At 40.3% G+C, this 14,020-nt stretch overlaps 2 protein-coding genes across 2 annotated transcripts; both read right to left on the bottom strand.

Annotated features, from left to right (window-relative positions):
• Positions 1-229: 229 nt before the first annotated feature.
• On the bottom strand, positions 230-5,933 carry LOC128398885 (vomeronasal type-2 receptor 26-like). The gene is made up of 6 exons (XM_053360150.1): positions 5,713-5,933; positions 5,137-5,428; positions 3,343-4,203; positions 2,434-2,661; positions 1,491-1,617; positions 230-1,140 (listed from the first exon to the last, which is right to left on the bottom strand). Exons 1-6 carry the CDS (start codon positions 5,931-5,933, stop codon positions 230-232), a joined length of 2,640 nt encoding a protein of 879 aa, XP_053216125.1.
• A 1,016-nt stretch (positions 5,934-6,949) lies between these two features.
• On the bottom strand, positions 6,950-13,776 carry LOC128398884 (vomeronasal type-2 receptor 26-like). The gene is made up of 4 exons (XM_053360149.1): positions 12,940-13,776; positions 12,360-12,572; positions 9,625-9,751; positions 6,950-7,851 (listed from the first exon to the last, which is right to left on the bottom strand). Exons 1-4 carry the CDS (start codon positions 13,774-13,776, stop codon positions 6,950-6,952), a joined length of 2,079 nt encoding a protein of 692 aa, XP_053216124.1.
• Between the last annotated feature and the right edge of the window lie 244 nt (positions 13,777-14,020).

Here is a 14,020-nt window from a genome sequence, read left to right as displayed (position 1 = left end):
CCCTGGACTCTGATTCATCTGTTCAAGTATCTGAATTTGCAGAGTGTATAGTGAGGTTTGGGCATAATTCTTTATGCTTGAATATGTAAATTTACAAAAAGTGAGGGGGCGGATAGTGGGACCCCTGTGTTGATAGATGAATAAGATTTATCTGTGCTGACTACTATAAATATTCTGCTCTGCATATTTGAAACTCTAGATCATAAACTAAAACAAAGGTTGCAGGTTCTTAATTTTTTCTGTATTTTCTTCTTATTAGCTCTTCCCTATTGTTCAGTTCAGGTCTCCATAATATAATGTAACATTTTGGTGAAAAGATGCACCCTAGCACCCCAGCGCTGGAGGCTAAGATAGAAAAGATCTCCACTGCAATCATGTATTTTCCTTTGGTGCTCAGGTAGGATGGAATAAAGGACAGCCAAACACTGCAAAAAACCAACATGCTAAAAGTGATAAACTTGGCTTCATTGAAACTGTCAGGTAACTTCCTGGCAAGGAAAGCCACAATGAAACTGATAATGGCCAGGAAACCCATGTAGCCAAGAACAGAGTAAAACAGAGTCACAGACCCCTCATTACATTCCAATATGATTTCATCTGTTACAGAGTGCATGTCCACATCTGGGAACGGGGGGGAGGTTGCCAGCCACACCATACAGATACCTACCTGAACCAAGGAGCAGGACAGAACAATGGAGTTGGCTAGTCTTTTCCCCACCCACACCCTCATCTTGGATCCTGGCCTGGTGGCCATGAAAGCAAGAACCACAGTGATTGTTTTTGCCAAGACACATGAAACAGCCGCTGAAAAGATTATGCCAAAAGCAGTTTGTCGGAGGAGACATGTTACCTTCTCAGGTCGGCCAATGAATAGCAGTGTACAAAGGAAGCAGAGCAAGAGGGAGATGAGGAGAGTGTAGGTAAGGTTGCGGTTGTTAGCTTTGACGATGGGTGTGCCATGATGCTTCATAAATGCTCCTAGGATCAGAACTGTGATCAAAGCAAAGGAAAGAGAAAAACAAGCTAAACCGATCCCTAATGGTTCTTCATAAGCCAAGAAGGTTACAGTCTTGGGAATACAGAAATCCTGGTTTTTGTTTGGATAGTTCCCATCTGTGCATTTTTGGCAGTCGTTCATATCTGCAACATGAAATGATTTGGTCAAGCCATTAAGCTTTCTGGCACCAGTTTGAAGAACACGCCAGAGCTCCAAAACTACTATAAGTTCTCTATTTAAAATTAGTGTAGATATGATGAAATGTGGCAGAGGTTGAGTGGTTAAATTATTTTTAATGGCCAGCTATTCACTGATTTTTTTTTAAAAAAATTAATAACAGATCATAGACGCACTCCAGATACACACTCCAGATTATTTTGTCTCCAGTAGCTTCCTCACAGCCTCTCCTTACCAAACTGTTCAATCATACCACCTAAGAAAAGTATTGCTATATACCAATTCCTCTTAATTTCATTTGAAATATATTTCTTACCATTCTGGTTTGAAATCTTCCCTTCTGGACACAGGATGCAATCATAACAGCAGAATAGCTGACCCTCCTTCACTATCTTGCTGTAACCAGGAGCACAACTCTCGCTACATATTGACAGGGGTTGTGTCTAATCCATACATGAAAGAGAATAAACATGTTCAGACTAAAGAGTTTGGGGTCCTTAAGTTTCTAGGGCTTTTCCATATGCATTTGAAATGACATGACAATTCAGTAATGCATGAATGGGACCAATACTTCTATTTCCCCCTTTTATAACAATAAAAATGGCACAACATTGTGGCTCTCACCAACCTACATGGATTAGAGAGAGCCACAATGTTGTGCCATGGTCGACGGTATGAAAAGCCAACGAGGGATCAAAATGCAGGAGCAAGGTCACACAGCCCACCACATTCTTGGCATAGGTCATCTACCTGGGCAAGCAAGGCCAATTCTATTCTTTGGCCATTTCTGAACCCAGGTTGGGACTGAATCTAAGTAATCTGTGTCTTCCAAGGATGCCTGCAGCTGCCCTTACAGGGCCCTCTCTGCCACCTTCCCGCCAAAGCGGATACTTACAACTGGTCAATAATTGTTCCAGTCCAAAGGGTCCAAAGTTAGTTTCAGCAGGAGCAGTCTCCCCACTGCCTCTTTCAATGCAACACTTGCAACGGGGACCACCCTCTCATGCAGTGCAGTGTTAACCACACACTGGACCCAACCAGTCAGCCCCTGGCCCCTCTTGCTGTAAGCCAAGAGGGATGGGGCCAAGGGAGCACATGTAATGGCCTCAAGTTGCAGGTCTGCTTCAGTTAGCTGCTACCTAGAGATTAATATTTTAGTCATAAAATGTTTAGCCCACCCTCCAACATTTAATAAACTCAGGGCGGCTTAAAAATACAACATTTGAATAATTTCCTACTTGTCTAAAATTGGATCCTACCTGGTTAAACCAGTTGTGCCATGTTATGTCATCCTCACTGATTGTGAATGCTTGGTCTGCAGGACTCTCAGGATCAACCTTCCCAACTTTCACGGAACGAAATGATTGGTTCAAGGAAAAAATCCAGTTGACAATGTCCAATCCAGCTACTACCTCCCCATTCTGGTTGAAGGATATTTTGTCCCCCACACTGTTGTTAAATGAGATAACTCTAAGGAATTGATGGAGCTAAATAGAGACATAAAAGGCAAGACTTGAAAAAGGCTCCATTTAGATCTTTCAGACGATGCTTTACATTTGTTTTTTTTTTTATAAAGATTTTTATTGGAGTTTTACAGAAAAGAGAAATAAAAATTCACAGAATAAAAAACCCTAGATTACAAAAAAAAGAAAGAAACACCAAAAATACAAAAAGAAAGCACAACTAATTAAGAAAAATTAAATTTAAACATAAAAAAGTTAAAACCAATCCATTTTTCAAATAACCTCAATTTCATATGCTTATGTTCTTGACCTCCTCACGCCTCCCCCCTTTTGTATTCCCATTCAAATATTTAGTTCAGCAAATTCTTACCCTTTTTCAAATGTTAAACTTTATACCATAACATATACTATATCCATATTTTCAAGCATATCAATACCTATTTTTTTTTGCATAATCTTATTAACTTTTATCAGACGATGCTTTACATTTGAGTGGAAAAAGAATGATGCAAAATATGCCCATTCTTTATAACCCAGAGAAGACCACAAAAAGTCAAACAGGATGTCTGATTCGAATAAAGTCTATCATGTCTTTTCTAGGTGGAAAGGAAAGGAAGGAAGAAGAAAATGTTAGCACAGTAAGAATTGGGAGAGAATAACATCCAATATAGTGTGATGCCAAATGAAAGATTTTTAATTCAGTACCTGCCAGAGCTGTTGATTTTGAAGTTTTGGTCCTCTTTCATCCACCATTCCTCTCCGTTTGGGTACAGATGAGGACATGTCATGTAACGCATGGGCCACAGCATAGACAGCATTGTAGATGCTGTAGCTATGACCAGTCATGGATAACTCAAAATAAGTTCCTGGAAGGCTTTCCATCTTCTCCCACCCTGTACAAATGTCTCCACTCACATTATCCACAACCACATTAGGGAACGTGCAGCCAAATGCCTGTTGCCAGAATGGCATTATAAAACTATCTCCTCTTCTGTTGGATGGGATTCTGCTTGCAACAAATTGAGGAAAACTAGGTATATTACTGGAGTGAATTTTGAAAGACAGAGCTCCATGGAATGATTCGGTTTCCCAAGTTCTTTGATAGACCAATGAAGTGAACTCCACTTGTGCTGTCATTATCCATACTGTACCTTTTGGATTCTCACTCATGTGTTCGAGTTGTGATACATATGGAAACCATCTGAAAATGGTCATGAAATATGATTCTCCATAGGCTACCACTACATTGGCTTTGCTGGCAATTATGGTATCATGAATTTTTGCTCCCATTTCTAGCATATCATTAATTCCACTGACAAAATTAAAACTGGGGATTTTTTCTAGGAAAGCAAAGCAGATACCATTCTTGGAAAACAGTGGAACTACAATATGTGCAAATCTTTCTCCAATGTCATTATTCATAACAATGCCCCCAATCCACGCCCATCTAAAATGCAGCAGCAAAGAGAGAATCCCCATGTATTGTTGGCTTTCCTGAGGTGCCATCTGGTAGAAGGAAAGGCCTGGAGTTTTATCATTCATCACAGGAGCAGAACCATAAATGAGCTAAGGAAGTATTCACAACAGGGGAGAAAGACAATAATAAGAATGCTATTTTCAAATGTAGGGGAAAACCCCCAATCCACATTCAATTAATAGTTAGAACAACCATCTAAGAAAGGGAAATTTTATTGTTCCTGTGGCACAGAAAGGAATCTGATTTTCAGGAAATGGGAGCCAGTCTATTGTCATCTAGTGAGTTCAATGCATAATGGATAACTGCTGTTGACTCTAATGAAAAGAAATAGACTTGAACTCAAAGCTTTGCTAGGACACTCCATTAGAATGGAGTTAAACAATTCTTCATCTCACCTACCTCAAAAATGGTTGTTTTATCGATGGGGAAAGCTATATTCTAAGGTGTTTTATGAACTTGGAAGCAAGTACTCCCCCATCTGAAAGTCGTACAAATTTTGCACTAACCTGAAGACCCTGAAGGCCACTCACCTTTTCATGAGAAGGGAAGTCTGGTGAAAGTGTGTGTGTAGGTCTGTCTGTATAAGCCCCTGTCTACTCCACAGCCTATATTTTGATATCAAATGCAATTGGCTCAGACAGCAAGAAGTATGAGGCAGTGAGAAGGTTGGTTTCATGCTCATCTCCAACATGTCCAGGTTCATAATAAATATAGATTCCCCTCCCACACTGTAGCCAAAGGGGTGAGCACTTTTTATTTCTGGTTGAACTTTTACACATGTTTGGCTCTCAGAGTGTGGACCTTGGCATGCAGATAAAAAGTTAATCCTTATCTGATTAGCCACAACATTCAGCTGCAATGAATGGTCATGAAGAATGTCTTTCTCAGCCAGCACAAGACAGTCATAAATAAATATAAGATCTATATGATTATTTCATCTGCACCCATTTCTGACCCCAATCAATGAAATGAAAGCAAAAAAAAAAAAAAAAAAGGATTCCAATACTCCACATATAACCTACCTGTGGAATCTTATAGATATCCAAGATGGTTGCAATGTAAAGGGATACTTCAGAGTCCAGTCCTCCAATGACTGCTGTCAGACTATTCTGGACACCGCATCTGAAATTGGGGACAAACCTGTCTAGAGTGGATTGAAATAGCAGAGTGGCCTGATAGGTCCACTTTGCACTTAAATAGCTGTCATAGATGTGGAAACCCAAGGTGACATTGGGTAAGAGCTGTGAGTTTTCATTGATTTCCTTCACCGCGTACTCCAAGGCCAGAATGTGTTGGTAGTTCTTAGGCACAATGCTAGAATGAGAGATGGATTCTGTATCAGAAGGGTTTCCCTTGTGTCGGTAAAAAAGAGATGAATGGAAGAAAGAAGTGGAAGAAAATGTAAAGAAGAAGAAGAAGAAAGGTAGCTTTGAAAAGTATGACTATGTGGAGTAAAGGGAGCTTCTTTTCTTCATTGTTCTCTTTACCATCATAACATTTTCTACAGCTCAAATGAATAACCCAGAGTTCTGCAAATCCAATACTTCATTATATTCTGATTATTCTGGTGGAAGAAAGGAAGAAAGAAAAGTCCTTACACAAGCTCTTCCAGTAATGCTGGAGGGGGTTCTTTAGTGAAGGTGAATGAGCTGAAGATGAAGCGAGCCTGAGAGACAATTTCACCAATGATAAGATCTCCTGGTTGATGGTACTTTTGAGGCGGAGGATGAGGACTAGGGATCCTGCATTGAACATTGCAAACTTTGCATACCATGTGAGGAAGAAATACCAGCTGCAAGATCACTAAAATCGACTTCATGAGTACAATGGAAATATTCCTTCTAAACCCAGATTCTCTTATTTTGTTCTTTGACAGTAAAATTGGGTTTTCTGTGATGATAAGCATCTGCTAGTTTGGTCTGCTGATAGGCCAGAACCCAGGAACACCAGAGTTCAAACTATAAAATAGAAACTATAGAATGAAAAGCAAAGGTGTGCAGAAGATAGGTCAGAATCTACTAATACATGGTATTATGAGTGCAGTTCTGGTTCTGAAAAGAAATTCCAGGGCTGAGCATGTGCTCAAAGGTATCCTGTTCCCTAATCCTTAGGATATGTTGTCTCCCTGCTGCTATCTGATACCTGGCTCCACTGGTGGTTCTTGGGCTTCTATAATAAAACAATGGAGATTTTGCAAGCCTGATATCTGCCAGCTCCTGATGCCAAGTGTCCAGGTCCTTTCTCTGATTCTAAATGGTAGTGGCTATACTTATGGCATTGTTCACCGTCTTAGCTATTAGTTTTGCTCCTGATCCCTGAAACTGTCTAGGATTTTTGAGAAGCAGCAGAGTTATAATTAGAGTTCTTTTGATTATGAGAGAAGCGGGCTATTATGGTCAAAATTGGGTATTCCTGTGGGTTTTGAGATGGCAACAGAATTAATCACCATCATTTTGATCATTAAATAGGAAGTTAATCACCATCTGAAATCTGGGGAATTGCTGAAGAAATCTTGTTTTTCACATCTGAACTATAGTTTTCTCTCCTTTTAAGAGAGTAGGACTTGGAATGATAGAGAGCAAGAAAACTGCGTGTGCGCAGACGTGGTACTGTGGGTTGCGAACGCTGTGGGTTGTGAACATGCCTCCCGCATGAATCACATTCACAACCCAAGGTTCCACTGTATTTCAATGTAGCACTTTCAGTGGTACAGACCGCATGCTTTTCTGGTCAAGTTTGACTTTAAATTGGCCTTTATTCTGCAGCCAGGGCATTACATAGGGTAGCTGCTGAAAATAAGATTCTCACAAACTATTGTATAAAGACACAAATTATTCATTCTTTTCTTCTTATTAGCTGTTCCTTGTTGTTCAGTTCAGGTCTCAAAATAATAATGTAGCATTTGGGGGAAAAGATGCAACCCAGCAAGCCAGCGCTGGAGGCTAAAATGGAAAAGATCTCCACAGCAACCAAATATTTTCCCTTGGTGCTCAGGTAGGTTGGAACAAAGGACAACCAAACACTGCAAAAAACCAACATGCTGAAAGTTATAAACTTGGCTTCGTTGAAACTATCCGGCAACTTCCTGGCAAGGAATGCCACAATGAAACTGACAATGGCCAAGAAGCCCATGTAACCAAGAACAGAGTAAAACAGAGTCACGGACCCCTCATTACATTCTAGTATAATTTCATCAGTCATTGAGTGCCTGTCAGCATCTGGGAGTGGAGGAGAGGTTGCCAGCCATATAGTACAAATGCCTACTTGAATAACAGAGCAGGAAAGAACAATGGTGTTAGCTAGCTTTTTCCCCACCCACTTCCTCATCCTGGATCCTGGCCTGGTGGCCATGAATGCAAGAACCACTGTGATGGTTTTTGCCAAGACACAAGAAACAGCCACAGAGAAGACACTTCCAAAAACTGTTTGTCGCAGGAGACACGTCACCTTCTCAGGTCGGCCAATGAACTGTAAAGCACAAAGGAAGCAGAGCAAGAGGGAGATGAGGAGAATGTAGGTGAGGTCGCGGTTGTTGGCTTTGACAATGGGAGTGTCGTGGTGCTTCATAAATGTTCCTAGGATCAGAACAGTGATCAATGCAAAGGACAGAGAAAAACAAGCTAAACTGATCCCTAATGGTTCTTCATAAGACAAGAAGGTTACAGTCTTGGGAACACAGAAATCCTGGTTTTTGTTTGGATAGTTCCCATCTGTGCATTTCTGGCAGTCGTTCATATCTGTAAAATGAAAAGTTTTGTTTTACGCCATTAATCTTGAAAGAACACGCCAAAATCATTCCTCCAGGACCAATAAATACCATGTATTCAAGTTACAGGATATATTTAATTCTGATACTCTGCAATGTGGCAGCATCTGGGTATTTAAATCTGGAAGTTTTAAAGTCATTTAAATAGATATAAGTCCAATTTTGGGTTTAGGCATGAGGATGTAGTAAGCCAGCTGTGATCATGGAGCCCTGACTAGAGTCCAATTATTATTAAACCTTCAACAAAGATTGACTGCATCAGTGTATTGGACACACAGCATACTGGGTATAGCTGACCTCACAGTAGTTATGTGCCATGAGCATACCTATGATTATTTATATAGTTGCTACAATATTAAACATGTATACAATATTGCAAATAATGATTGTACATCTGAGCAAGAATAATCTGTTGTGAATACTGGTAACAATGAGTATTCAGATCTTGCAAGCATAACATACGCTGCCTGAGCAGCCTACGCGCATGTAGGCGGACAAGTCGCATAATGCATATTGTTGCTGCAATTTTCTGTCATTGCATCAGTTGCAAAGATGACACCCTTCTCTTTTCTCAGTGTCAGCGGTGCTAGGTGCTACTACTTCTGAGGGTGCCTTACTTGATGTCCAATGGAAAGTAGCTTTGTTTCTAGACTCAACCCAGTGCTTGATTTAGGGATCACAGAGGAGTTTTATTTAATCTGCATTATGGAGTGAACCTGTGCATTCCATCCCTCCCAGAGCCATGTGCAGAAATGGATTATTCTGCATCTATGCAAACAGATGTGCACATGGGCAAGAGGTGGCCCAAAGATGGTCTTCTTTATTAACAGTTTACAGTAGGGACCAGAGGAGAAATGACCACTGGGGGGAGTGTAGAGAGAAGAAAGACCATGGTGCATCTGTAGCAACAGAACCGGACTCCTTCATCTGCCCCACCTGCAGTAAAACATGTCTCTCCTGTATCAGTTTCTACAGCAACAGCAGGCACTGCAGCTCTTCAATGGTTTGATCTCAGCCCTGAAGGCACACTCTTTCATTGTCTCCTGAGACAGATGAATGCCATCAACAACAGTTGCTGCTTGGAGCACCAAGAAAAACCCATGCTCCATGGGTTGCTCTATGTCAGGGGTCAGCAACCTTTTCCAGCCGTGGGCTGGTCCACTGTCCCTCAGACCATGTGGTGGGCCAGACTATATTTTTCTGGGGAGAAATGAGCAAATTCCTATGCCCCAGAAATAACCCAGAGATGCATTTTAAATAGAAGGACACATTCTACTCTTGGGGGGAAAAAACCACACTGATTCCCGGACCATCCGTGGGCCAGATTGAGAAGGCAATTGGGCTGCATCCGGCCCATGGGCCTTAGGTTGCCTACCCCTGCTCTGTGTCATAATATGCATAGTATATGCACATATTTCATTTCAAACTGAATTGACCCCCCCCCAGTTCACACCATCATTGGCTGTTCAAGCACCACTAGAATCGGAAACCGCCCACCCTGGCTACTGTTTGATAAAGTATGTGGACATGTATGTGGCAACCATCTGCTCTTATATGACCATATCACCTTTAATACATGTTTAATCATAAAGAATGATGCCCACCATATATAGCAAAACATATGTCCCAGAGTGCAGAAGAGTAATAACGTCACACCACTTTTGTTTTTTTAAGCAGTTCTGTATACCTATTCCTCTGGATTATATTTGGTCTACTTGGTAAACCAGGAGAATATATTTTTTACCCTTCTGCTCTGAAATCTTGCCTTCTGGACATGGGATGCAATCATAGCAGCAGAATGGCTCCCCCTCCTTCACCTTCTTGCTGGAGCCAGGGTGGCAACTCTCGGTACATATGGAAAGAGGCTGCGTCTAATCCAAATATGAAAGAGGAGAACAATGTTCAGAATGAAGAGCTTGGAATCCTTAAATTTCCAGGAATTTTCCATATGCTTCCAAAGTGACAAGACTATTCAGTAATGTATGAATGGGCTCAAAGCTACCACCATTTTCTTTTTCTACAAACAATTAATATGGTACAGCGTTATTCTTTTATTTATTTATTTAAAAAAAAATTATTAAAATTTTCCATTGTTTATACATTAAAAAATCAAAAAAGAAAAAACAAAAAAGTTTAAAAACACATAGAATTCACAATCCTTATTTTCAATAACATATTTCCCTGACTTCCCCAAACCTCCCCCTCTTGTATTCCAATTCAAATTGTTGGTTCAACAAGTTCTTATCCCTAATTTTTAACCTTTTTATATTTAGTTCATTTTAAAAAACCACTTTTGCCTTATAAACATCAATAGTAATACATCAGTGCTTATTCTTAAAACCTTTTTCTAAAGTCGGCCTAAATTCCCTTCCACGATTTCCTCAATTCTCAAAACAGATAACAAAAGTAAAAACAAAACAGATTATAATTATACACCCTTTGGATTCCCAAACTCCACCCCCCCTTTCCCGGTTTCAATCCCCAACAAACGTCCATCAATCAATCTACTATCAGCCTGGAGATCTCATGTCCGAGGCTCTTAATTCTCTCTCAGTTCCTCTCTGCCGGTTTTTTTGATAGTCCTTGGTATTAAACACCGAATCTCGGAGAAGCACTAGTCCAATAGGGTCCAATTTTCTTCCAGCCAGACCTCCATACTTAAAAGTGGAGCCTGAATCTTGTTTCTTACTCCTTTCAAGTCCAAATGTCCCCAAAGCTCCAACTTCCACCTTAATCGAATTTGTAATCCTTGGGTCTTCCGATCTCCACATAAGGAGATCTCTCCATTCTTCAGTCTCCAATTCAGACCAAATTTTCACCATCAAGTTCTTATTTTCCTTTGTAACCATCATGTCAGGCCTCTGGCTCTCCTTTGTCATCTGCAACATTACATCTCCTCCTTCCTTTTCCTCAGAAACAACATATATCTCTTTCTTCACACTCTCAAAACTCTCAAGTTTCTCTTCTTGTCCAGCTGCATGGGCTTCCTGAGTCAATTCCTTATCAAATTCAATGGATTTGTCGTTATTCTTTTATTTATACCAACACAGACAACATATTGTAAAAACTGAACAGGTTTCTATAAATTTGGTCGCAATTTTGCTTCCTACACAGTAGTATGATTTCACTATTGTTGCCATGTTTTTAAAAAGAGTAATTCAGAGCTGGAATATCTTTTTTGTTCCATTTCTTTTCACAAGATGACAGTGATTTGTTCACTGCCATTTCCCTCCAAATTGACTCTTGTTTTAATGCATATTTTGGGCACAGTATTTTCAACAAAAACAACATCTTATTGAAAATATTTGTAACATGGTGGCAACAATCCCATTTTTCTTTATTAAATCTCAAAATTTTGAACTCCCTTGCCCCGTAATTAATGAAATGTGATACCCGATTTCTCCTAAGAAATCTATTAGCTTTATTACAGAAGCCAGAGGGGAGATACCTGGACTTAATTCATTTTTATACTTATCCCATATTTTTAATAATTGTGACTGTGTCACATTCCGCTTCAGAGTTTCTTCCCTCTATTTACCCCTTAGCAAATATTTCCAATGTAATAAAAACAATAAATCAATCTATTACAAGGGAATAGGAGAGGGGAATGCAGAAAACAGAGGTGAAACAACAGAATATATATAGGGTGGGAAAATGGTATATTGAACATCATTCCAGAGGTTATAATTAAATTGCCAGTTTTCACAATTATTATTGGAATGAGTCCTTCAAGAGGATCCGAATAGTTTCTTTTAAATTACTTCTAGAGGGTAAATATGGACTATTATTTCATTATCTGCTTCTCTCAGCAAGTGTAGATGGAGCAGCAGGTACCACCCCTTCCCACAAGGAAATATTCAACCTGGACCCACCGGATCAACTCTCCCTCACTTGATTTCACCAGCCATGATGGGAAGGGTTTGAGAGGGCATGTAAAAAAAAGGTAAAGGACCCCTGAGAGTTCAGTCCAGTCACGAACGACTCTGGGGTTGCATCGCTCATCTTGCTTTACTGGCCGAGGGAGCCGGCATTTGTCTGCAGACTGTTTTTGGGTCATGTGGCCAGCATGACTAAGCTGCTTCTGGTGAACCAGAGCAGTGCACGGAAATGCAGTTTACCTTCCCACCGGATTGGTACCTATTTATCTACTTGCACTTTGACATGCTTTCAAACTGCTAGGTTGGCAGGAGCTGGGACCGAGCAATGGGAGCTCACCCCGTCGCAGGGATTCAAACTGCTGACCTTTCAATTGGCAAGCCCAAGGCTCAGTGGTTTAGACCACAGCACCACCCGTGTCCCCTTGAGAGGACATGTAGTCAGACACATTTCTGCAAGCACCCTCTTCACATAATTAGGCCATATAAGCCACAAATTGTGCTTTGGGCTGAACACTGCCCAAAGAAATTAAATGTACAGATTAGAAGTGAATGTTCACTCAACATTTGAATACTTCCTTGTCTGCTAAAAATTGTACCATACCTGGTTAAACCAGTTGTGCCATGTTATGCCATCATCTCTGATAGTGAATGCTTGGTCAGCAATGCTTCCAACTTTCACAAGATGAAAGGACTGGTTTGAGTGCAGAATCCAGTTGACAATATCCAATCCAGCTACTACCTCTCCATTCTCATTGAAGAATACTTTGTCCCCCACACTGTTGTTAAATGAAACACCTCTGAGAACACGATGGAGCTAAATTGAAAGAGAAAAGGTAAGACTTTAGAAAGGGCTGCATTGGGGTCTTTCAGATTAAGGTTCAATGGCAGCAGCAAAACAACTTTGCATATTTGTGTGGGAAAAGGGTTATGGAAGACATGCTCATTCTTGATGACAAAGAGATTGCATGAAGGACTTGTACATGAATCTGCAAAAATTAGTACAATGTACATATAGTAAATTAACAAACCACAAACATTAAAACAGAATAGCAGATTGACATAGGGACTATTATATGCTGTCAATGTGGAAGGAAGAAGAAAATGTTAGCACAGTAAGAATTGGGAGAGAAAAACATCCAATATACAGTGTGATGCCAAATGAAGGATTTTGAATCCAGTACCTGCCACAGCTGTTGATTTTGAAGCTTTGGTCCTCTTTCATCCACCATTCCTCTCCGTTTGGGTACAGATGAGGACATATCTTGTAAAGCATGGGCCACAGCATAGACAGCATTGTAGATGCTGTAGCTGTGACCAGTCATGGTTAATTCAAAATAGGTTCCCGGAAGGCTCTCCATCTTCTCCTGCCCTGTACAAATATCTCCATTTATATTGTCCACAACAATATTTGGAAACTCACATCCAAATGCCTGTTTCCAGAATGCTGTAATAAAACCATCTTCTGTTCTGCTAAATGGGATTCTGCTTGCAACAAATTGGGGGAAACTAGGTACATTACTGGAGTGAATTTTGAAGGACAGAGCTCCATTGAATAAATCTGTCTCCCAGTTTCTTTGATAGGCCAGTGAAGTGAATTCCACTTGTGCTGTTGTTATCCATACTGTACCCTTTGGTTTATTTCTCATGTGTTCGAGCCCTGATATATATGGAAGCCATCTGAACATTGTCATGGAATAAGATTCTCCATAGGCCACCACAATGTTGGCTTTGCTGCTCATCACTTTATCATGTATTTTTGCCCCCTGATTTATCATGTCATTAGTTTCAGAGACAAAACTAAAACCAGGGATTCTTTCTAGGAAGGCAAAACACACACCATTCTTGGAAAACAGAGGAACTACAATTTGCACAAATTTTTCGCCATTGTCATTATCCATAACAACTAGCCCAATCCACGTCCATCTAAAATGCAGCAACAAAGAGAGAATCCCCATGTACTGTTGGCCTTCCTGAGGTGCCATCTGGTAGAAGGAAAGGCCTGGGGTCTTATCATTCATCACTGGAGCAGAACCATATATGAGCTAGGCAGATATTAATAATGGGGGAGAAAGACAATAATAAACATGCCACTTGCAAGTATTAAAAGGAATGCACATTAAATTAATAGTTATAACTCTCCTCCAAGATAAGTGAATGTCTTTGTTTGCATGATAGAGATAGGAATTTAATATTTAGGGAGCAGGAGGCAGCCTATGGTCATCTAGTGAGTTCAAGGTTGAACAGAGATCTGCATTAGACTCC

Source organism: Podarcis raffonei, chromosome 13, assembly GCF_027172205.1.
Source record: "Podarcis raffonei isolate rPodRaf1 chromosome 13, rPodRaf1.pri, whole genome shotgun sequence".
NCBI classification, from domain to species: Eukaryota; Metazoa; Chordata; class Lepidosauria; order Squamata; family Lacertidae; genus Podarcis; species Podarcis raffonei.
This window is presented reverse-complemented; position numbering and strand designations above follow the sequence as displayed.

Excerpts from the sequence above, each read along its gene's own strand:
- LOC128398885 (XM_053360150.1), bottom strand. The coding sequence starts at position 5,933 with ATGAAGTCGATTTTAGTGATCTTGCAGCTGGTATTTCTTCCTCACATG. Across the intron at positions 5,429-5,712 it reads GCATTACTGGAAGAGCTTGT|CATTGTGCCTAAGAACTACC; the intron begins GTAAGGACTTTT and ends CTCTCATTCTAG. Across the intron at positions 4,204-5,136 it reads ATATCTATAAGATTCCACAG|CTCATTTATGGTTCTGCTCC; the intron begins GTAGGTTATATG and ends ATACTTCCTTAG.
- LOC128398884 (XM_053360149.1), bottom strand. The coding sequence starts at position 13,776 with ATGAATGATAAGACCCCAGGCCTTTCCTTCTACCAGATGGCACCTCAG. Across the intron at positions 12,573-12,939 it reads AAAATCAACAGCTGTGGCAG|CTCCATCGTGTTCTCAGAGG; the intron begins GTACTGGATTCA and ends CTTTCAATTTAG. Across the intron at positions 9,752-12,359 it reads GGCACAACTGGTTTAACCAG|ACGCAGCCTCTTTCCATATG; the intron begins GTATGGTACAAT and ends TATTTGGATTAG.